The sequence below is a fragment of the Bacillus rossius genome, chromosome 1 (genome assembly GCF_032445375.1).
Source record: "Bacillus rossius redtenbacheri isolate Brsri chromosome 1, Brsri_v3, whole genome shotgun sequence".
Classification (NCBI taxonomy): Eukaryota; Metazoa; Arthropoda; class Insecta; order Phasmatodea; family Bacillidae; genus Bacillus; species Bacillus rossius.
This window is the reverse complement of record NC_086330.1, coordinates 134,824,618-134,850,444: the sequence shown is the minus strand read 5'-3', so window position 1 is coordinate 134,850,444 and position 25,827 is coordinate 134,824,618. Positions and strand designations below refer to the sequence as shown.

The 25,827-nt window shown below is 33.7% G+C and overlaps 1 protein-coding gene across 1 annotated transcript in view; it reads right to left on the bottom strand.

Moving 5' to 3' along the window:
- LOC134536067 (protein furry) overlaps positions 1-25,827 on the bottom strand; it is a 737,387-nt gene that overhangs the window by 684,773 nt on the left and 26,787 nt on the right. Inside the window, exons 9-17 of the mRNA XM_063375635.1 lie at positions 23,375-23,553; positions 22,686-22,910; positions 18,435-18,578; positions 14,714-14,942; positions 14,087-14,304; positions 11,266-11,578; positions 9,690-9,879; positions 9,152-9,328; positions 1,930-2,055 (exon numbers count right to left, since the gene is read on the bottom strand). Coding sequence (XP_063231705.1) covers positions 1,930-2,055; positions 9,152-9,328; positions 9,690-9,879; positions 11,266-11,578; positions 14,087-14,304; positions 14,714-14,942; positions 18,435-18,578; positions 22,686-22,910; positions 23,375-23,553 — 1,801 coding nt within the window. The remainder of the gene's footprint in view (positions 1-1,929; positions 2,056-9,151; positions 9,329-9,689; positions 9,880-11,265; positions 11,579-14,086; positions 14,305-14,713; positions 14,943-18,434; positions 18,579-22,685; positions 22,911-23,374; positions 23,554-25,827) is intronic.

Here is a 25,827-nt window from a genome sequence, read left to right as displayed (position 1 = left end):
TCAGATTCTTGAAAGCAATCAAGGGCTTTGTGTTACACCTTTATCTTCATTTCTCCCTCATATAATTTTATGGTCACCACGCAAATTTCATAATTGCCCCTATGCACACCAGTTCAGAGCCATGCACTTAGAAAGATACCGTTCTAGAAACACCAGTGAATGTAGTACTTATCATCATGTCTCACTAGCACAAATACACCCATGACAAGGCGGACTCCTTAAACATTTAACATAATTATGAGTGACACTGCATAAAGATAAGCAAACTACTTAAATTGTTTATCACAGGTATAAGGTTAAAAAATTTTGAAGTACAGGCTGAATAAAATATTAACCCTGAGTTAATGATCGCAATGATCTTTGTGAAAACTGTCAATTTAATAATGTCACCCAATTTCAACACAATATATGTAGAAAAAAAATTACATGAAACTACACCTAATGTGTTGAAATAAATATTGCATCACCAGCATATTTCACAAAGACAGCTGCATTTTAATATTGCATTGGAAACACCTTAAGTGCTAAAGCTCTCCAAAAAATTTTATTTATCAAAATATTACTAATGCCACCAGAAAGAGTTTAGCTACAGGTTTTAGTAAAATGTTCTCTATCCAATGCAAAATCCCTCTTCATAAGATTGGAATGGTGAGCTTTCTTTCTTTCTTTCAAAACAGTTATACACCGAATTATGACACTCCCAAAAAGATGTTAAAAATTCTCAACATTTTCATATTTTAAATATTAATAATATTAATAATATATTTTAAATATTAATAAGTCAGATTAATTAATCAGCCCCAATAATTTTTCTTCTGAAATCCTACACTCCAGTGTGTAAACTTTGAAAGCTCATTCATTTTGATGCGTCTTCCTTTTATCCTATTAACGCATATGGCATGAAGCATATTGCGCACCACATTGAAGTTAATTTCACTCACCTCCAAGAATGAAGGGAAAAGGAGAGTGGGGGAAAGCAGTCACACCTTGAATATAGTAGCCTACTAGCCTTGTACGACAAATTACGAGGCCAGCTAGTTTCACCTTCTGGCTTTGACTGCAAGGGTAGTATCAAATCCAATTTTATCAACACTGATACATAAAAAGTCCCGCCCTGCATTCTTCATGGTTATACCACTTGTAAATATGGCAGGAGGAGGGGGGGGGGGGACTTACTTTGACTACCAATCATCTAATATCATCCCAACTCCTAACCATAAGTAGACAAGAGACACTGTCTGTTGTCATACGGAGTAAACCAACAACCCACTATGGCCTGAAGATAGCCAAAACAAAAGCAGAAAAGCTAGTAATTCCTCTCTATGAACCTTTCTCAAAATACTTTCTCAGCATTAAAAAATCAAAAAAGTTGTAAGGTGATCAGAAAGACATCTAAACACACTGATCAAATATTAATATCGTACAATTTTGAAGTCATTATGCAATTATTGGGTTGCAAAGTAAAACATTGATTATTTAAAATTTAAAAAAAAAACTTTGCTGTCTACTAGTAGTGCTGCTGTTTTTTCATAATATAGGAAGTCTTCAAGTTCCTTCAGAAAAAGAAAAGACCATATTTTTTTCAAATGACCATACGTTTTGCCAACCAACAAATATGCAAAAGCTGCTTGTCAGACTTAACACAACTTGCCATTATGTAACAATCAAAGAATTATGAATTTGTGAATAACACCTGTATTACACATGACAAAAAATGTATACCATAAAATAGTGACATAAAAAAACATTATGCACTAAATATTATCTTGAACAATAGTGGGACTGCCAAGCCATGGTGCTTCAGTGCCTGCAAAGCATTCCCGAAAAGTAATGATACTGGTGACACAGAAGTGCTGAAGGAAGCAGCCTGCTGCCGACAAGTGTCCAGCAACCGAAGCAACGAACACGCAAACACGCACACGACCTCACCTGCTGCGCTTGTGTCTGTTCCTATACTGCGCCGTAGCCATACGACCGAGCGTCTGAGACTGCTGCACCAGATTCTCGACGGACCGACTCAGCATCCCAGATTTCAGCGGCTCAATTTCTTGCCCGCTTCAAAATTAAAAGAACAAACAAACTATAGAAATTCAATATAAAAGCAGCCTGAAGCTAGCAACAGGGGTATTGCTGCGAAGAAATGCACATTGAAGCGAGGACGAGGAATCTGTTTCTATCACAAATCAACCACCTTGCAAGATTCAACATTGCAGCAGCAACAAACAAAACCAACAAAACATACTGCCTATCACCCGAAACACAATGTAATACGGAGAACCTAACACTTCTTAAGCGATGATTTATTTTCACGAGCCCAACACCAATAAAGCACAATGCCATTTTATAAAAAATTCTCAAATTTAATAAATACCCATATTCACCAAAAGATTTTTAGATTAAGTAATGTAAGCAATTTTAGACTTCAGCACACTGGAGAAGATTAAGATAGTCACAAACAGTATGTACCGTACTGAATGTGATTTTAATAATAGAATACTATTTTTTATTGTACCCTCAAATTACATACACCAAATGCCTTTACCAGTGCACAAAAATTATTGCACTCTATGTAAAATGAACATCAGCAAAAATTACTACAGCAAAACATATCCATCATTATTGTTAAACATCAAACAAAAAAAAATTTGTTTCACGTTTATAACTGAACATTAAGTTCAATGAGAAATCTTCTGCACTGACTTATCTTCAAGAAATATTTCACCACTTACTTCCTGAATAGTGCTAGCAAGCCACACTGAATACCTGAGTAAATGTTAAAAAAGTAAAAATTACATACATGTTAACTTCAAGTAAATCACAGTGTAAAATTATTTTTGCGATCATTCTAAAGCACCAGCCTAAATCCACAGGACACTTTCTCGTTAAGAAGTGATTAAAAAAACAACTTGCAATCAATACCATTAACAATTTACCTGACAGCTTCACTAAAATATTGAAGAAAAAATTGTCCAACATGGATATATAACCTACCTCTGCTAAAATGGAACAGAAAATTTCTTTCAGTTCACTAACACCACAATTGTTAGCATTTAAAGTTGTCTAAGCTACAAAATTTTCCACAAAAAATTGCAGCTGATGCAACAAAATGGAAAACCAAGAGCTTTAGTATTGTACGTGCCTTATCTTTTCCAACTCGCTAACTTACTTTGGTGCTCAGCCACGAAATATAAGAAAGTCACGTAGCACAAAAAAAGGCAGCAAAGGTTTATTAAAAATGTCAACAGGATACACGGTGACATGATATGCATAAAATATATTAATACATCATATTAGGTTAAAACAAAATATTATATAACATTTTAATTTCTGAACAGCTTCTTATATTTTTATAACCATTTAGAGAAAACCAATTTCTTGAAAATATAATATAATAGTAATGATCTAGTATGATTCAGGATGAAACCCACTAAAAAAAATAAACACGTGTGGCCGCTACACATGGTAGTAGTGAAACTTCACGATAGAGGTACAGGAAATTTGTAGGGTACCCAACTATTTAAAACACATGTAATTACACCTTGAAAATAGAGTTTTTTTTTCCATGGTTTCCAACTTTCCATTCCTTCAGTGGGTTCTAAGAATGAAATAATGGGTCATGATAGCTAGACTTGATACATAAATTTCCTATTGTTTATCTAAATATCTAAAAACATACTAGTAAGTAACATGGTGGCTCAATTAGCCATTTTACCCATGTTTGTTTTAGCAGACTGAACATCCCGTCAGGCATTACAAAAATTGATATCCCCTTGCTAGCATATCTTTGTAACTATTTAAGTTCCAGAAAGCTACGCGCAGGAACAATCATATACTTAGTTCATAATGTAAATAGTCACTCAAGTGTAATATGGTTCTGAAATCAAAAAGACTTTGCCAGTTATAAAATTCAAAAAAGGTTTCTACTTAAATACAAGGATTTTAAATAAAAAACACCTATGTTCAATTCTGTGCCTGTAGTACATAATCCATTAAAAAAACAACTATCATAGCAAACATCTTTTAGCCAAGCTTTGTTATATTTTGTAGAGGGAACTATTTTATCTACTACAATTAGTTTCCTTTTTGAAGCGACAGCCACACTATGAATGTTTCAAAATCTTGAAAACGCAGATTCACGAACAATGTTAAGTATGCACCTCTACTTTCTTTTTGTAGAGATATTGGCATATTTTTTATTACATTTTAATCAAAAAGAAATTTTAAGTACATAGTAAATTTAAAAAATATACTATATATATATATATATATATATATATATATATATATATATATATATATATATATATATATATATATATATATATATATATATATATATATATATATGTGTGTGTGTGTGTGTGTGTGTGTGTGTGTGTATACAAGCATTGTTTGTTTTTTTGTTTAGAATGCGTATTTAAAATAGAAATGCAGTGAAAATGCAAAAGCAAAACCAAATAATTTGGGAGATTTCTATGCAAATTAACCTACTAATGTGTAGGCTAGTTACCTAAACTGGAAAACATATTTTGATTCATATGCATTCAACAAATCTTTTTATATCGGGAGAATAAAATGTATGAACTCAAGTCTAGGTATAACAAATAACTAACAACCATGTTGAATTAGTCTTTCAACTTAAATGTCCAAAAATCACCAAATGATCTGTAATCTGTGTGAATTTATTTTGCACACATTATGCGAACTACGCTACATTTTTATTTGCTAACTACATTAAAGCTTTATTCATTGTAGTTATAATCCACTGCCATCTGTGACTGGCTGTAAAACATTACACTTAACATGAAATACATAATTCAATTTAACTGTGAAATTAAATAATAAAACAATGAATGTTCCCACTAAACACACGGCCCTGAAAAACCTAACAAAAGTTTTGTGAATTGTCTTGATCTCTAATTTATTTGCTGTTCTCCCCCTCCCCCCCCCAAAAATCTTTTGGACACTCATACCACTGAGCAATACTAGTTACCTCCATTACCCAGACTGACTACCATTACCCTGCGATGATGTCATCGCTCTACTTACCCTACCGGATGTGAAGAAGTTTTACTTTAAAGTCTTTCAAAAAATTGCCAAATAATATTTGCGGCTGTTATAACAGATGTTTATCACCGTTTGATACTGGCACTGACATCGCAACAAAGTTAGATAATAATTAAAGAATGTCACTGTTTCCATATACATATAAATTAGTATGTTCTTTCAGGCAAGAAGGCATTAAAGTGAAGTTGTTACTACAAATTACATTGATTTTCATTTACAAAATGGTAATATATACTAGCTGGAATGCACTATAGTTAAAATATTTGCTCAAAATTATCATTACTTTGTACAGAAAAGCAAAACAATTCTGTTTTTCCTTATGTGTAAAGTATCAACAGACAAACACCAAACAAAACAACACAGAAACACCAAACACACAAACCCAAGCATAAACATACAAACAAAAAAAAAGCACACAACACAGCACAGAACTCTTAAGTAGGAAAATAAAATGTGTACCAAAGCTATTATGAGGGAGAATTTTACATACTGTACCTGCATCTATTTCTTTAACTTAACACTAGAGACGTGTCAGTAACAACAATTCACCTCGCTTTTCTAAGCACTTACCTATATTCCTAAGTTTTACAAGCATGTACACAATTCAATAAAAAATATGTTTTAGTGTGTAATTGAACAACATAGGTATGCATCACTTCAAATACAAAGTAGGACTGTGACAAAACCACAGACTTACCCATCATATTTAAGTAGAATGAACAAAAGTTACTGAATGATTTGAAAGTATGAAGCTGAATGTTATAAAATAAAACCTATTAACTTCCTTCACAATATTTTAATAAATTATTTATTTTGTTTCATTTTGGTATAATAAAATGAAAATAACCTGAAAACGTTTTGTGAAAGGAAATGAAACACTTTGTAACGCATATACAGTCATTTAGTTGGCAACACAAAATTACACTTCCACAAAAAAAAAATTTTGTTCAGTTTTCTGTTCCAAAAGTGAATCTTTGGTAGTAAAATCATCATAAGAAAAGCAGTAACAACAAAATGACAGACATATTGATCAACTATAAAAAAAAAACTAACTAAATAAGAAGTTCTTCCTTAAAATAAAATATATTTTTATATAATTTAGTATTTAAATATTAGTCTAAATTGTTATACTTTTTTTACTTGTATTAATTTTTACTGCAGAGAAGTTATTAAATAAAGAACAATGTCAACTAAGAGTAAAAAGAATGAAAATAAAATTTATATCAGTAAAAAAAATCATTAAAAATAACAAAAATATCTTATCTCAAATTTTTGTTGTGAGGAAACCACAACTCGTTTTAAATGTACATTAGTTTTTAATGCCAGCGAGTAAATGAGATATATGTGACTTGCATTTATGACATTAAAAAATTCAAAAAGAATAAATTGATATGAATCTTCTTGACACAAAAATGTTTCAGTAAAAATAACCAAAATAAAGAAACAAATGAAAAAAAGTTAATCAGAAACTATATCTTAAGTTTTTACCCACAAACTATTCCAATATTTTTTTTAGTATAAGGAAGAAATTCACTATTTTTTAAAACATAAAAATAGTTGAACCGTCAAGTAATTACAATGACAGCATATATACAGGTCAAAACATCTAGCAAGATGTGCTCCATAGTGTGATGGAAATGCACTACTTGAAACATACTGGCAGAGCCCAATAAGAGGCGTGTCCAGAAAGTAAGTACTGTATGGTCATTAAAAATAATAACCTCATTAAAAAAAGGTTTTATTGAAAGGTTTAGTTTACTACATATCTACATTACATTTTCATATAGTCACCTTTCAGTTCCAAGCACTTTTCGCAATGCTCTACCAGATTATGCCATGTGTGTAGCCTAAGCACAGGCACTTAGTAATCTCTGGAAAATGTTTACGCAATCTCCGTACTCGAGTCGAAAAATCATGGCTACCATTTTTTGGGATGAAAAGGGCTTCATTTTGGTTAATTTAATGAAACGTGAGTCAACAAGCACTACATGATCACTATATTGATGCTTCCAAGTACCTATATTTTTGAACCTCCCCAGCCACGCCAAACTTAGGCCTATTCCCTCCCCTACTTTCCATTCCATCCTGCTTACCCCTCACACTCATTCCAGCACTGGCAGCCTGCAAGATATTTTACCTGCTTTATAAAAATGTTTAGTTAAATTTGTTCCTTAGGTGTATTTTACTACAATTGTAGGCTTCTGCGAATCCTGTTTTTATAATCTAAATCAAATTTTGAATAGACTATCTAATTATTCACATAAGTTTAATATTTTTGTAATCACATTTAAACATTGCATTGAGAATTTTCTTTTCAAATTTCACAGGAGTTCAAAAATTAACACAATCATTCAAAATACAGTCAATTTTAAAACAGAAAAACCTACATCAAACTGTAAGTGTGATGTAAAATGCAAGAAAATTAAAAAAAAAAAAAAACACGGAAATGTACATTTTTAAACCATTAAATTTTAAGTTTGAAACATGTTTTAGTGGTCCAACTGATTATTATTCATAAAACTGGAGCTTTTTAAATTATGTTTAATAAATATCACAATTTATTTATTGCTTATAGAATTATGTACTATCAGCAGAAAACCAATCCCAATTGTTTTTATGAATTTTCTCAGCTTCATTAACATTATTGTTATGAGTCCTACTTGCCATATCTAGGCCTGGGCGAGTATCAGTTTTTTGGTTCGAATCAAATACAAATATTCAATTATTCACGAATACGAATATCAAATTTGAATAGTAAGAATGAGAATAATTCCACTAAATTTTTTTTTTACATCATGTAACAACTTCGGAAAATTAGACAAATAATACTTAAGTGAAAGGTTGGTTAAGTCAGCTAAAATAATTATTTGGAAAATGTCTGTACAAATATTTAAATTATGAAATAATTTTTTTTAAATTATGCAGCTAACCTGACTTAACCTATTAAAAAATCTTTCATTTCAATTCCTATTCACCTTATTTTCCACAACCTGCTAATCTATATATTGATCCAGAAAATTTTCACGAACCGCAAAATACAGTGAAATCCATTGCAATCTATTTTACAAAATATGTGACTTTTTTTTTTTTAATTTTGTATTCCCAAATTAGTATTTGAAAGAGTTCATATTTACACACTTAAATCCTAGTTATTCACGAGTTTTCGGTGTTAACGGCAGCCAGGTAAATGGTATTTTAGTTCAGCGGTGTTTTAAACACATTTTTTGCTAATTTCATCTCGCAACTTAAGCCATTATTTAAGTTATTTATATACTTTTGAGTCGCAACGTCTGTATACTGCAAGTAAGCTGCTTCTGTATTACAAGATATTAGATAGATTGTGACTATCGATTTATATGCCGCTGAAACTATGACAAATTCTTCTTTTAATTCCCAGCTCAATGGAGTGTCCGTTTTTTGTAGTGGTGAAGTTAATGGTTGTTAACTTTTATTTATTTTTCCTACTTCTGGTGCATGTAATGAAAATAATACCAATAATAATTTGTTTTCAAGTCTGAAATAAGAGATATTACATGTTTCCAATTGTTTGTGATTTTTTCCATGACTGTTTAGCCAAAAAAACTTTATAATCTTGTTGCATGTTTAAAACATCGCATATTGGTCATGTTTTTGATTATGAAGTACCAGCAAACATCAAAAAAGGATATTAGTATCACACAAATGACTTAATCTCACTCATGAATAATGGTATATGACAAACTCACAAGGTATACTATGTCAAGTATTCGCAATCAAACGAGTATTCGTTATTTCAAAGTGTTAGTACTCCAAGTCGATAGAATACAAATAGTTTATTATTCGTGTACGAAAATTCGATAATTCGGACAGGCCTAGCTACATCATTACCTATTGTAACAAATGATCAAAACCATTATTTGATTTAAAAGGTCAACTTGAATATCAAAATATTCACGAATATAGAATATTATTTGAAAACTCAGAGACCCCTATATATTTGTAACATTTGTTGTTTACTAAATAAAAAATTATTTAATAGTCTGGGATTTATTAGTTCACTAGTGCATCTCCCCGCTAACCAAACCAGAAAGCTACGAGCACTAACCTGAGGCTGAGGTCAGGAGATGCACATCTCACGATGGGGCTTGGAACCGGCGGCACCACGCGGAATGCAAACGTAACGTAGTTCTTCCAAGTGTGCATATACATGTCACGCTCAGTCGCAGGCTTTTTAACAGTCGTCGAGCCGCGCAGGAGTGATGCTCGGTTGTCGTTGACAGGCCTGGAGCACCCAACAAACACAATCATGACGCCATCACTAAAGCAATGACATTTACATCCTTGAACACAAATTCAAAGGTAAGATTTTGCATCAATGGCGATTGTCTTCACATTCATGTCAAAAAATTGCAAAATTATAGACCATTATATTATATTTTGTTAAATATTGATTATTTTACAAAAAAAACTGAAAAAGCAGTATTAAAATTACAAACAAGCAATACACTTTCAACAACTAGTACTACTAACAGTAGTTTACATTCCAAATTAGATTTTGTTGAACGTAACAATAATAGAGAATACGAATAATTTTTCATGGTTAACACATGGAAAATAAATTGCTTTATTACAGTAACACTTACGTGGGATCAACAACAGCGAACAAGGCATTGACTCTAGTGTACACAATGGGCCACGAGTGAACAACAGCTGAAGGACACAGAGTGAGCACACGGCCTCGTTCCAAAAATCCAAACAGGCAAGTACTCCACGGGTCAGCACCGTTCAGGTTCAGAGACGACGAGCTCTTTGAGCTGTTCTCATCCTGGATGCCTGTAACGTCACACACCAACATTGCTAGCATCAATGCTCTGCAGAATGTGCTTGGGAACAAATGGGAAAACAATCTGAGTTCCCAACACATATATATATAATTACCACAACTCACAAAAAAAAAACTTGTCATCACATAGTTGAGAGGCTGAAACTGATGGATTAAAAATTAGTAGTCAGTAATTGGAGTCAAACCACTGGCCCTGTTACATTACAAGGTTGGCTCGGCAACACAACCCAAAACAAAAACAAATTACATTTGAAACACTTGAAAAAATTAAGTTTGTAAGTTACATCTTTAATTTCATTTTTTTAGCGAGCTGCCGCGGCTGCACGTCGCGACAATCGAGCAACAACTAACCACTGCACCACGTAGCTACCTCAACCTTACAAAGCAAAAACAAAGGGAGGCAACCCCGTGGGCCAACCAACCAATCAAAACACAGAATGTTTCTCTCTAAAAGTCTGGAAAGACACGTCACTCCACCTCAAGGCTCGCTCTGATTGGCTGGCGAGACGGCGCCCAGCGAAAGTTCCAATTTATTTCTGTGCAGTCATGCGTCCAAGTGCTGGGTTTTTCCAACAACGCACTAACTTGAGACGTGAAAAATAACTTGCTGGCGACAGTGTGTCATACCTGTGTCTTACTTTCTTTTAAAACCTTCTAGAATGTTCTCGAATGTTCCATACAGTCTTAATACCCAGAATCTGCCTTAAAATTTTGACAAAAAGTAATTCATACACCTGTTAACTGTAATTGATGAAGTAAACAAATAGCAATAAAACACTACATTCAGCTTTATACAAATTATAACCCAAATTAATAATATTCACTATCAAAACACAAACGAAATACTTGCAATACCTATGCATAATAAAATAAACATTAATAAAAATAATTATAAAATATTTATACAAAACATTTATATAAAACATTCTTAGCCAAAGTGTTATTGGTAGTAGGGGGCAGGAATTCTGCAATGTTACAACACCTACCCACCAGAATTTAATAAAAAAAAAATATATTTTTTCTTCTTTGTGCCAAAAATATATAGTTTATAGCACTTAAATGGTTATTCAATTATTTTTTTGCTTGGCAGATTAAAATATGCTGTCTAGAACAAACACAAATTACACAAAAAAATTTTTGCAGCGCAACTTAAAAACGCCTACAGTACTTGGATTTAAAAATTTGATTGCCATTTTTCAAGTTAAGCCTTTTCTTAATTTTGCATCAATTTTTCTTGAACTCCTTTGAAATTTATGTAAAAATGTTACACTATGATTTAAAAATTCGAAAAATATTTTATATTCATGCATAAATTGATATCTTTGAAATTCGATTGACCTACAAAAAAAAATAAATTGCAGAAGCCTAGAGCTCACCCGTCCAGATGCAGGGGTTGCGGTCCACGATCCACTGCAGGTCGACGACGGAGGCGGAGAGGGCAGCAGCCTTCTCGGCGGGCGGCAGCAGGCCCAGGCACCCCTCCAGCACCTGGGGGCAGCAGCCGTCCACGACGTCCACGACCGGCCGGCCGCCGTCGTCGTCGTCCGCGCGCCCCAGCGCCCGGAGCAGCGTCTTGGCCTCGCGCAGCACGTGCACGGACAGTCGGCGCAAGCTGGCCCGGTAGTTGCACAGCATCACCAGCGCCAGTGCCTCCACCATGTGGAACACGCTGCCGACGGGCTCCGCCTTCTGCAGCACAACAATGCTGCGCTGCTCCAGAGAACCATGTGTGACAATCACAGATACGTAAATACCTATTAAAAAGTTTTTCATGGTACTTAGAAATTTAGACTTATACACAGAGGAAAATTGTATGTATTAGCAGGGAAGTGCCAAATTTTTTTCAACATACTATATAGGAAATTATCTGATGCAAAATTTTCTTAAAAGGCTTTTACTGGAGAATAAATTAGTGTTTAACATCTCCATGATATCTTTGAAAATAGTTTGTTAAAACTTTTAGCAAATGGACATGTATAGTCCTGCAATAAAATTGAGATACAAGAGAAAGTAACTTCCCACCAAAACTTGTCACGTAAAATACGCCTCTAGCTATAATGAAAACAGTTAAATTATTGTACAAAATTTAAAGAAACAAAATTTAGTAAGTATATAAATAAAGATGTCTTTCATAATCAAAGAAAATTTTTTTTATCAAACTGAAGTGTTATTGTTATAAAGTTATAACAACAAACTTTAAGGAACACGGAGGGGTTGGAAGTCAGCAGCAACAGTGGGTCTTTACAATCCATTTATTACACAATTGTAAATGAACACAGACTGACATATTAACCTTGCTGCAACTTAAGCGCAAATTTATGTCAGGGTTTCGGAAGCATTGGTACTTCAGAGTGAATGACCCTGAGAACAAAGTTGACCTGCACTAATCACAAGAAATAAAGTTTCATCTTTATGAACAATGATCTTCATTAGACCATTTTCCAGGGTTAGCAAAATTATACAATTTAAGTTAACAAAGCGAATGTCTCTTGGCGTATTGAATCGTCTTACAATTACACACTACGAGGGACATTCTCAAACTGCTTAAAAGCACATCATTGTCTTTCTCCATTGAGAGTTTAGCAAATGAACTTACATTACTATCTGGGGTATCAAAACTAAAGCAAACGAATGAATGGTAAGACTCGACTCTCAAGATGACTACTCGCCGCCGATTAGTGCAGCTGAATCCAGCTAGGGTACTCACCTTCTATACCATCACGTGTCCCAGCGAATGTGCTGACATACTCCCAGGAACTGGCACCAGTTCTACCTGGCTAGTCCATCATCTCCCCAGCTCTGCGGCATGAAACCCAACGAGTAGTGATTTCGGGCGAGCTCGGATGTGGCTCAGGGATGACCCTTCCAGCAGACTTAATGCTTGGGACAGCAATCACTGGTAGATGGTAACGAGATCTCATCCTGCGATGTGGACGGGCTCTCCACTTGTTCGGGTATCCCTCTCGATGTCTCTCCTCGGGCTTACAACTACCCGTTCAGTGTGTGGCAGGTCGGAAAGTTAGATTTGAACTGCGCTCAAGTGGTGATGTCACTGGCAGCTCTAGTGTCGAATCCAGATGCTACTCGCTGATGGTCACATTACTCGCCTACCTAGTATCAACTCATGGATGGAGGACTAAAACCTGTTCTCTCAGGGCAAGTTTGTCAACACCTGTCACCAGTGTAGTCTGCTTTGTTTCCTTGCTGTGCCAACCAGTCTTCTGGTGCCCTCATCTGCAACACTAGACTGGGCTTTGGGCGACTTCTGACGCCGCCGTACGTCGTTCCACCTCGGGTCGGGACTCCTGATATCTGAGTTTCGGGCAGCCTGATTGGCGGACTGTTCTGGCAATCATGCTCGAAACACTAGAGAATATTCTAAGACACTCCAGCTAGTTCTAGGTCTCACTGAACTCGGTTATGTTGCATTGCATCATACTAGTTCCTGCGGTATGTTCACTGACTCATCAGTCAGGAGCGTCGGGAAGGGACATAATGTGTGTATATCCAGTTAAATTATTAAAACAACATTTTATTTTAACTACAAGTATCATTACAATAAAATTTCATTATTCTTAGTGTTGTTAAATCTATTTCAGATTAAAGCAATAAAGTGCATATTTTTCACAGTATTAATTATGACAATTTTAGGTATGATAACTTACATTATTTTTAATTACATTATTAAATATATTTTCAAATAAATTACAAAGATTTTAGTTGAACTGTACAACAGAAATAGGACAGGCTTATACAAGTTAATTTTATTTTTGGGTCTCTCAAGTACTTAGTGAAACTACTGCCTTATCTATATACAGAGTCTATTACTTATAATAATTGCAAATTAATAAACATTATTTTTTATTACATTTTTTTTTATGTTAAAAACCGGCTTGTGTATCTGAGTATACAAATTGGAAGGAATTTGAAATGCATTAATTTAAAGAGAATAGAACCGGATGGAAAGAAAATTGGAATTTAAGAATCAAATCCCACAAAATGAGAATAATAAAGTAAAAGTAAAAATTGGCCATTTTTTTTTTTAAATCAGCTAAATGTTTTCAAATAGTGTGTTAAACTATGAAAAATATTTTTCCAAGACTTGATTTAACGATTTTCTGTAAATCTGCCCATAAGGTTTTAAGATTTAAAAGTGTAAGAGAGTTTAAGTATACACCAGCATCCTTGTTTCAGTACCATGGAATGTTCCATCTTCTTGGCACCGACGACATCTCTGGCCGGTGCCCGCGCTCCGTCGCCCAGGCCGCAGGTGTCCTTGGAGACACGGGCCAGGGGCAGGGAGGGGGACAGGGCGTTCTTCCAGCTCGTGAGCAGCTGCAGCAGCATGCGCAGCCCATTCTCAACCAGCTGGGGGAACGTGTCCTGCACGTCCTTCGCCAGGAACTGCGTGAACCCTGTACACGTCGGAACCTCACACAAATGTACTCCCTCCTCGCGATGCCAACCCTATCCGGAAACATCCAACATGTCAAGCATCACATTGTTCGTAAAATTATAACACAACATTAATGCAATAACAATTTATGCTTACGAGACGGTGAAAACTGAATTACGGAAACACACACACACACAAATGCTAATGGGAAGCAAGCAAAACTTTGGTGAATCAAATCTAATCAGAGACTAACATTCTTCCACTTCAGTATTGGAAAATTAAAACTTCAAAGATTCTGAAGATTTTTAAGAGCAGAAAATACTAAAGGTACAAATCCCCCACGTAATGGTAAATGACTTTACGGAGAATAAAACCAGTCGAGTCATTGAAAATAGATAATAAATGTCAGCCCACTGAACCCGGCTCACCGCACACGACGTCCTGCCGCCAGTCGGGGAAGTCCATGACGAGCGTCTGAAGGCTCTGGTAGGCCAGTCCCCGGAGCTCCTCGTCCATGTGGACGGTGAGGCGGGCCAGAAGATCCACAAGCTCCACCCGGCTCATGCCGTCGGGGATCAAGCGGGGAACCGCCGCCACGCACGTCCGGAACAGGTCGATGCGCGGCTTGCGCTCACCAGTGATCATCTCATCCGGCTCCTGTCCCACACACGCGCACTCATCAGACATCAAGAAATAACTAAATAACTAGGGACGGGCCAATCAAATACTCATAATTCAATGCATTCCATATTCAAGGGAAAAGTTTTGAAGAAAAATATTAGAGTAAATAAAGTAAATTAAAACAATTCAACACTTACAGCCTCTGAAGATTACTACATAATTATTTTCTTCATACATATCGTGTTACCATTCTATAAGATATTGTACATTTAACATGTACAGTATAGTCTCGCTTATCCGACATAAAGGGGCCAGCACAATGTCGGATAAGCGAAAATGTTGGATAATAGGGAGGAGTCAAGAAAAAGCTTCTTAAACGTTAAGCTACATTGTGTCTTGGAATATAATACATTGTACATACATATGTTATAAATAATACAAATTATGATCTTACATCGTAATCATGTTCTACGAGTACAACAAAACAGTAGAAAAAAGGAATTGAAAAAATGAACTTACAGTTACAGAATGACTGTCAAACGTTACGAGTGCCATATGAAACACTTTACAACAGTTCTGTGAGGATTTTAAAAATTTTTTATTATAGTCTGTTTTCCTGATGAGTGCCGTTTCTTCGCTGCCAAATCTCACCATCTTTGCAGCATTATTATGTCCCTTCCTATAGCTTCTTCTTGTTGCTGAATGTACTGAATTGCAGACTCTAGAGCCTTAACTCCATCGTTATGTGAAAAGCCCAATAAGCAACATCCTTCACATTAACACATTTAAATTTGTCAATCATGTCTCACCATTCATATATTTCCTCTATCACTGTAGACAATAGCTTCCTGCAGGTGTTCTTTTTCATTTCCAATACTCCCTGATCCATAGGTTGGCTTATGGCCGAAGCTCCTCTGCATCAGGGTGCGATGGAGCATTATCTAACGAAAAAAAACGGCTTTTGTGGGTAATTTTCTTTCTTTCAAATACTTTTCCGTTGAAGGAATACATTCCTTAAAAAACAGGTCATTGAAAATTTCACTGTTCATTCACGCGCTTTTCTGGACGTATAATTTTACAAGAAGAGTATCTTTTTAAATTGTTTTAAAGACACTAGGATTTTTGGATTTTCTAATCATTACAATGTCTATTTTGAGATTTTCCTGTATCATTGCTGCATGCTAAAATAGTCTACCTATTTTTATTACGCTTGTAGCCAGGGGCTGCCACTTCAGTTCTGGCTGCAAGACTCTTACTAGGTAACATTTTGTAATTAAGCCCTGTCTCATCACCATTAAATATCTGATCACATGTTAGGTTTTCAGTTTCAATAAATTCCTGAAATCTTATTTTAAAAGCTTCCACATCTTCAAAGTTCGATGACAGTTTTTCACCACAAACGCTCAACTGACAGATGCCGTACCATTTCTTCCATTAGTCGAGCCAACCAACATTTGCTGTGAAATCTTGGTCCCCTTCATTGAGTTCATTACCAAAATACAACACCTTTTGCTATAAAATAGGCCTCAAATAGTCACACCTTTGTCCCTGAACTGTGTAAACCAAACATACAAAGCTTTTTTTCATAGTTTTTCGTTCTTTGAATGTGCCCTCTGTAACTTTTTCTATTTCTGATCGGGATTTTTTCCAGTCTCCTACTGTTACCCATACAACACCAAAGTCATCAGCTATCTTCTGCATTGTCTCTTCTTTGTCCAGTCACCTGATTGCATCAAGTTTTTGTTCCATCTATACAATTTTCTTCCTTTTTATTGCCATTCTTGCATAAATTTCAACTTTCAAAACAACACAACATTTGTCAAACTGAGACACACATGCATGTAACACACAATAAACCGATCCATACACAATGATAAACTGCACTGCACTGAGTAGGTAGTGAAGGTAGGTTGGTACCTAGGTTGTGAAGGAAGTGAAGTAGGGCATGAAGGGAGGAAGTAAGGCGTACTGCATTGTGGAAGGAAGGTATGGAATGCCAGACACATAGGTCACGGACTACAAATAGACTGTGTCCCATCACTTGGCCTGACATCAGATAATACGGAATGTCAGATATGCGAAAGTCGGATAAGCAAGCTGTATTTACATGAATAAATTTACAAAATCTATTGATTCTGGAAACTTATTTCATGAATAAACATTTAAAGGGTTAAATTTATCAACACCATACTTAATATTTTTTTTAATTTCTTGTAAATTATATTATTTTGGACCCTTGAGACTTGGATTCGAATTTGAGGGGTTTATTCAAAGTGCTCTTTGGGATTCAAATTGAGGTTCAGATTAAAAAATATTAGGATCTGACCCATCACTAGAAATAACCATCAGCTCACGTTAGACTGAAACCTTTCAGAAACATTGCTTAAAATACTTTCATGTCCTATTGCCACTTACTTCATGGTTCTTCCAGCTTTTTTTTTTCTTTTTCAACACACTTCCACATTTCTGTAAAATTGTCTCACAACTCACAATGATAGCATTTATAAAGGAAATGCCTCGTCCAATTGAACATGTTTTTATATTCCTATTTACGAATGAAATAAATTCAACTCTATAAGCAATTTAAAAGGTTTGTTTTCTTAAGCCATTACAGAACAGTTTGTAAACTATAATATTGTAAAACTACGTACGTACATCTGAAGACACATCGGAATGGAAAGGAATGGAAGCATTTGTTATTTTGTTTTCCAACAGACGGGTAACCTTTGATATTACATTGTCCTTATGGGAAAAAGTTGCAACTTTAAAAATGACATGACACTTGTAAGCAGGAAAGTGTAGACAGGAACATTATAACAGGTTCTACTGTAAATATGGTACTATTGCCAAAATGGAGCACAAAAAATATATATTTAAGGGCCACCAACTTATGCCTTGCAATTTTAATAAAATGTTGAGTCAAATTACTTTCCCAAATTTTCAGCTCCATTAATATTCCAGGCTAAGTTTTAGTTTAATTTTAAGGCGCAAGTTTTTATTTTAATTGATTCGAAAAAGGTTTAAAATAACTGTCAAACCATTTTATAATATAGCATTTTTAAAAAAATATTTAAAATACAGAGTATCTACAATTGAATTTCACAGCACAAGTTAACCATTGTGCTAATCTTAAGACTTTGAAAACAAAGTAAAACACTAGGGAAAAAATTCCTATCCACAACAGCAAATGTTTCAAATCAAAACTTTTTGCACAGGACGTTAAGTTGATGGAAAGTTACGGAAATTATCACCATGTCTTTACGTACTATGTACTACTGAATTTGTACTATGTAAATTGATGATCATTGAAAATTTTTTACTTTGTATATCTTGGGGTAATTTTTTATATGATAGTGTAAATAAAGAATTGGATAACGCCATATTTTTACGAGACAATCAAAATGTTCTATACAAATATTGTTCTATTAAAACAAATTCATATAAACAAAGAAATTTTTATAATACCAATTTTTCAAAAAAAGGTCAAGGTACCTACCAGTGCAGAAAAATATTTAAACGAGTACTTACTTTATTTACATTCTGAGTGCTAGTCATCATCAACGGACGACCGTAGTGGGCATCAAGTGCTCTGAGAATATCCATGAACGCTCGACGAACATGTGGAAAGTAAGATGACATCCCTATACTTCGAGCTGTATCTTCAGTCAACATCTAAAATAGGATAAAAATTAAATAAGTAGTTAACCAGGAGAGAGAGAGGCATAATGAAATCTTTACAAATATCAGAAACTATACAACAGAAACCTCAACTTTAAAGTTTAAAACAAAAACTTGTTCATACTTAAGAAACGTTATGTTCAAGTCCGTAAAAATGAAAGAAGTTTAAAAGTGACGCAATTTATTTAGTAAAAAATATGGTTGGTATGCAAATGTAATGCAAAAATATTTCAAAACCACAGGGCAACAATTATTAGGTGTAAAACTGAAGAATGAAATAAAAATTTTAAATTTAAAAGATTATTTTCATGTCTAACAAAAATTTAATTTATATGAAAATATTGAAGTAATGCGTTAATTATAGTCTCCATTAAAAGAACTTCATGATTAAACATAAATTTTAATATCCATTGAGGCCATTGAATTTAGGATTCCCTAAAAAAAAATGCTCTTGAATTGAGGGTGACTTTGACTGTACAGAAACCTTGATTGTAAGACAACTGATACCATAACTACCTCCAATGTAAGACATTCTTTAATGTAAGAAAGATCCAAAATAAAAATTATCTCTCAATTACAAGAATGTAATAAAGAATGTAAGACCCTCAAATACAGTAAGTAGTAAGTACCTATTTAAGAGTTTCTAAGGTTCTTAGAAATTTAGACTAATTGACAGGAAAAATGTATTATTGCAGCCAAAATTTTATTATATAAATTTTGTTTTCAAAAATAATGGATTTTGTCTTTATAGTCATAAAAAATAAAACAAATGACCAAATGTATTATTAAGTAAGTAATTACATTGATAAACTACTTCAACAATTCATTGTTAGAAATTTTAAAAGTGTACACAAAACAGTAGGTACTTCATATATTAATGAGAGTAAGTTAAACAAAAAACTGCAAATAAAACATTAAATCTTCTTCAGTAAGTTCCTTGGTTCACAAGAATTTTATATGAAAATGCACACAAAGCCAAGCTAAACTTTTTTTTTAATGCAATGTTTAGAGCCAAGATATTATTTTATATTTTGACTAATTTTGCTGTTATTTCTTTATCATGCATTAATATATAAAATTAATCTAATATCAAATCAAGAAAAGGTGTTATTAGAACTAATAAAAATAAAATTACTTTTCAAGCGCTGGGAAAAAATATTTGATAGTTTACGTAAGTGGTTAGTGTTTATTTTGGTGCCAACAAGTTTTAAAATTTTAATTTTACTCTATGTCACAGTCTTCTTATTTCAATACTAATAATGTAAATCAAAACATGTTAAGTTAAAGCCCAAAATCACTGTACTAATACATTACCTTGTGATGTTTCCTCTTTAACCATCAGCCATTTGTGTATCGTATTAGCTATAGACTGCTTTTATTCACTTTATTTTAAAAAAACCATACAAAGAAACTAAAAAAATTTACTTAGAAAATAACATCATTGGTTTTTAACTAAAAATCTAAACCTAGATTTATTAAATGTTATTTATATTTTAATAGAGTAATTGAGGATAATTGAGACAAATTTTTCTGCATTGTATGTATTGCCATGGATTCTGATGTTATAATGTAATAACTTCCAATTTGGTGTTGCAGTGTATTGATTTCAATTTGGCTGTTAATTCAGTTTGATCACTATTTGCCATATAATCGTTGCTCAACTTAACATGCAGAAAATACTTTTAAGTGGGATTTTCTTAAGATGGTTGTACTTTATAAGACAATATTGACAATAAAATGTCTTAAATATATAAGACATTTAAAATACAAAAAAAAAAACATTATTAAAATTCCTCTTTAGGGGTCGTCCATTAATCACGTGATGTTTTTTTTAGCAAATTTTTAACCCCCCCTCCCCCTAGTGATTTGTGGTGAGGTTTTAGACTACACCCCCTCCCCCCCAACAAATCACGTGTATTTTTTCGGTACAAAATATTTTAAAAAATTTCAGAATATTATCTTTAAATATAGGTATACTCTAATTTAATTCTGGAAAATTAAGCACAGCATGTATATAAGGCGCCAAAATCACAGTCTTACTGGCGACTGGCAAGCCGAGCCGGGCGGGGATATTGTTGCCTGGCTACGACGAGACAAGGTCACGCGTCGCTTTTCGGTTTAGTAGAAATCGCGTGAAATAATAAATACACATGATATCTCTCTACACCCCTCCTCCCCCCTTGTGATATTTCGTGATTTTTCCGAAACCCCCCCCCCTCCCCCTTTTCGAGCCTCACGTGATTAATGGACAATCCCTTAGCCACAATCACCAGTCGTACTTTTCATAGAAAACCCTAAAAGTTAATAATTTTTTTTTTAATTTTGTAACCCTAATAAAATACACATTGTAAATAACAATGCTATTTCATTTTTTCAAAGTGTATGATGAGTTTACTGAGTACCAAATATTATGTATACAAATAGAATTACAATATATATTATTTTCATCACACTCCGAAGACTAAGAGATTTTTTATAACTGTTCCAACAATTTTCTTTAAAAGATGAACCTTAATTAAAAATTTGTAAATTAGTTTAATTTTAAGAAAAGTCAATTTCATTTCATAAAAAAAAAGTACGTATTGGCATTAACTCTTAACTCTATCTAGACTTACTTTTTTTAGCTCAGTACAAAATAACCAAATATTATGCATTCGAACTCTAATATTTTACTAAAACATGATAAATCTTTGGAATGTCAGAAAATTGAACTGAATTGATTTATAAAACCTTTTCCAAACAAGGGTTGCAAAATGCTTAAAACATTATAACAGTTACAAATGAAAAATGGAGAAAACTTTTTTTTCCAAACACAGGTTTTTAAAAGAATACACTTATAATCAATAAAAAAGTGTGAATTAGTATCTATGCCAATTTGTGAGTAAATATAAGAAAAAAATTGGAAATAGTGTAAGTTTATAAGCCCAGTGAATATACATTAATATAGTAATACTACAGTATTTTCAGGTTCACTGCAACTAATTTGATGATCATTTGTTTTGTTTTTGTTTCGTTTCCCGGACTTTCGGTAGTGTTTTGTTTGGCGTGATCATAAGCGTCAGCGGCCTGGGACGTTGCCATGACGACACATCATATCAACAACATTCGGCCGTGTTTGAAACAACAACATTATAATTGGTCGCTTGTAATAAAGACGCCTAGCATCGACGTTTGGATTGGTTGGCTAGTACCGACAATGTAAAATTTAAATATAAAGAAAAAAGTGATTCTGATGCCGGGAAGATGGAGTGATTTGGCAATAATTCCCGTGAGGAATTCGGCTGTTTGTAGCTGATCGCGTGATCGGCGTTGCGTGTAACTACGAAGTTGTAGTTAAACACGAGAACTAATTACTCCGTACGTCAGCAAATGAAGGCAGCGCGCGGTAACAACTATACAGCAAATTATAAGGATGAGAAGTTTCCTTGTATCAGAACTCAGGTATGTTCAGCTGCACCAACATTTAGTGAAGTTTATGCCGCACGTCGATAGCTCCGTCGCAACGAAAATTATTAATATCTCGCACGTAATTAGAGATTAACGTGTTTTCAATAATTTCATTGGATATAACGAACTATACCAACAAACTGTCACATACAGGTTCAGTGGTCCTAGGAGTCAGGGTTTCGTGTCTGACTAGCTGAAGGCAAATAATAAATAGACTTTTGAAAATTAATAGACTTTTATACATGTGCCCACCGTAACAGAACATAGATTATGAAATAATAGTTTTATTTTGGTCCTATTCGAAAAATCTGTTGCGAAGTTCATGTATCACTTGTTTATTATTCCTTAAAAATAAATGTTTTTTTTTTTATTTTTGTATTATGACTAACTACCATTTGGTGTTTCAACTAATGATAACTAGGTTTTGTTAACCATAAAACCAGGTGCCCAAACCCATTATATATTTGTTTTTATTGTATGCTCATGTTAGTACAGAACAATTTGGCTATCACAATTTGGGGCATGTTATAGTGCATTCTATATGTTTAAAGAATAATTTTTGGCCCACAACGTAGGCTGTATGTTTACAATATGTAAAGTACTTATGTATTTCAACAACCAACAGGATGCTGGAATGTAACATGTGAAATTCACCTTGTTAAGGAACGTTTTCTTGACTCGTAAAGTGTTCCCAGACGGTAGCACTCCCATGGTGCGGGGCATGGGGGGTTCCCCTTCCTTCTGCTGTAGACTATCTGCGACAACCAGGAACGCTCTCAGGCCAATGCTCATTCGCTCGGGAGTGAGGATGATTTTGATAGGACGGCCCACGGATAGAAGGTCAAACACTATTTCACGCATCGCGAAATCCAAACGTTCCTAAAAACAACAAACCATGCACTTTAAAAAAATCCGTAACGTACCTAAAAAATTAATTTTTTTTAAACTTTTTTTCATAAAAACATATTTCTCACTATCTAATACCTAAGATAATTTATAATTAATAAGAATTTATGCCAGAGATATAATTTATAACTAATAAGAATTTTATTATAGAACATTACAACTGCATATCTTATTTATATGCTCAACTGAAACCTGGCAAAAAATAGAAGAGAATTAACATAACCTGTCTTTAAACAAACCTAGAGGAAGCATAATCTAAGTGTCACAAGTATATAAGTATTTATTTCCATTTTTCACAGCCAAAAATATTAATTTTGTATTGAGCATCCAAAAAAATTTAATACAAAATGATTTTTTCTTCTTGGTTCCAATAAGCAAAGGTAAGCTGTAATTCTCCTAAATAAACAGAAGTCAATTTCAGTATCATGGAAGAATACCTGTGCTATGAACTGTATAATCTTGACAAAAATGTTAAGAGGTGTGTCCCTAGGCACAACGGTTTTCGAGCCCTTCGGAAAAAGAGAGTTGACGATGCTCTGCAAACGAGACTGTGTAGCGGAGTTGCTCTCACACTTTATGCGAATCATGTAGACCCACAGCAGGCGGTACAAAGACTCTGGAACATTCAGACATACATTATACTTTCAGGCCATAAATGCTGGGAAGTAAAGGGATAAAATAAAGTTCATATCTTGAGACACAAGACTGCCACATTCAAGGGAGGGATAGTAACAAAAATGCAGTCTTGGTAAAATAAATTTTCAAGATTTAGCTTCATTATGACATATATGATATAGAATTAACTAGCTTAGCTGCAGTACCTGATGTTGCCCGGGCTGAACACAGGGTGGTATATTGTCCGCAAGTTGAAGTAAAATGGATACAGCTATATGACAGTGTGGTGGACATAGAGAAATAAAAAACAATTACTGTTTGTATATCTATGATCTATGATTTTCTGTTTACCCATGGTGATCTGTTGAACAGTTTCAAAGTTTATGCACTGCAGCGCCATCTAGCTGGAAGTAACAAAAAAATTGATAGCATAAAATCCTTCTCCATGAAAAAACACTTTGATGTGCCAATTATCATGGCGATCAGTCAAAAGGTGTGGAGTTTATCAACGTTATACATACTAACATCCTATTTTATATATATAGATGCTCTAGTTAATAGTGACTGGCTGCAACAATTAGACTTCCTGTTACTCATTGGCATTTTGTATCAAATTTATTTTCAGGAATGACTACAACTGTAATAAAACTGACACTAGACACTATTGTACAGTCTCTGAAAATCTCTTAGTGTTTGATATCTGCCTTAAGGAAAAAAAATGTTCAATATTTAACATAACAAATTTTAATGGATAGAAAACTGTTAAAAACCATATGGCGTCTAGCAAGTTAATAGGAAGCCTGTGCGAATACTAGTTATTTGATGCAAAGCGAATATCAAATTGAATGTTTAAAATATTCACGAAGTTCAATTGAATTATGAATATTGATTGTTCTCAACAAAGCTGTATTATCCTTAATTTACAAAATACAGGATGGAAGTAAATATTTAAACATTTAACAGATTATATCACTATATATAAGATCATTCAATAAAAATTATACAATAACAATGCATAATACTAATATTAAGCATTCATAAAAGCAAATGGAGTTCCTTCTTTTGATTTTTAAGTACCCAGCTTTGTTTAAGCAACTCATATTCAACAGACAAAAATTTAAAAACAGTTTCCTTAGCGAAATTCAAGACTTCCAATGTATTAAAGGTTTGCAACTAACGTGAAGCTTCACATCAGATGCAAAGTTTTGCATCATAACCGAAGCTTAAAATAAAACTAATAGCAAATTTCCTGGTGAAGTCAAATTGAAAATTAAAAAGAGCCTTGATTGATTCGCTTACTCAAAGCTTCGCTAGTTAATAGTGCTAGTAAGTTAACAGTAATTCTTATTTCTTTCTACAGCACCGCTATCAACCTTATATGATGAAAAGCAATAAATTCCCATTGATTACAATGCACCTACAATCTACAATCTACACTGTTTGTTTATGATAAACCTACATAAATATGTTATTCCAGTGTTTGTCACATACATAATACATACAAACATAACAATTTTATGTGAAATACGAAATCCAAAATACTGTTGGGAACACTAGTGCTGTAGCTCCTGGATTTGTCGATGTGCTTGTCCATTAAAAATTGTATTTACCAGCTAACGTTACTGATCTAATAATGGCAGACTTTGAGAAAATTTTAGCTCACGACGCTAGCGTTACAGTTTATAGAATGTCCAAGTGTCCATCATTAAATTATACATATTACGTAGTTTATATTTATGGTAATCATCTTTGTCCCAGTCCGTTAAAAATAAAGTGGTCATAATAAATTTAAATGTTAAGTGTAAAATTTTGTCTTACTGTGAGTAATTAACTAAATTTTTATCTGTATGTATTTTAATGAGATAGCAGCTAGTAAAAGTTGGAAAACATTTTTAACTGATAACAAACTAAACCTTTTAAAGTGCATGGATGAACACAAAGGTACTCCAGTTTCACTTGCTGAGAGGTTATGTATGCGTATTTCCACTCCAAACACATTTGTAAAAAATCACTGAAGGAAACACAGCTCAGTGTGGTGATAGTGTACTGTAGTTTTATTAATGTTCTTAACTTGTAAATGCCTGACGTTACTATGAATTGCTAACTAAAGAATGAAAGTACATACATATGTACATTAACTATATGTATGTTTCTCTATACTTCATACAGTAAGTAAATATAAGACTTAATGTTAATTATTCTATTTATATATGCTTCAGACACACTTAACCAGTATTATGTGTATATTAGAGTATGTTATGTATCATACATTATC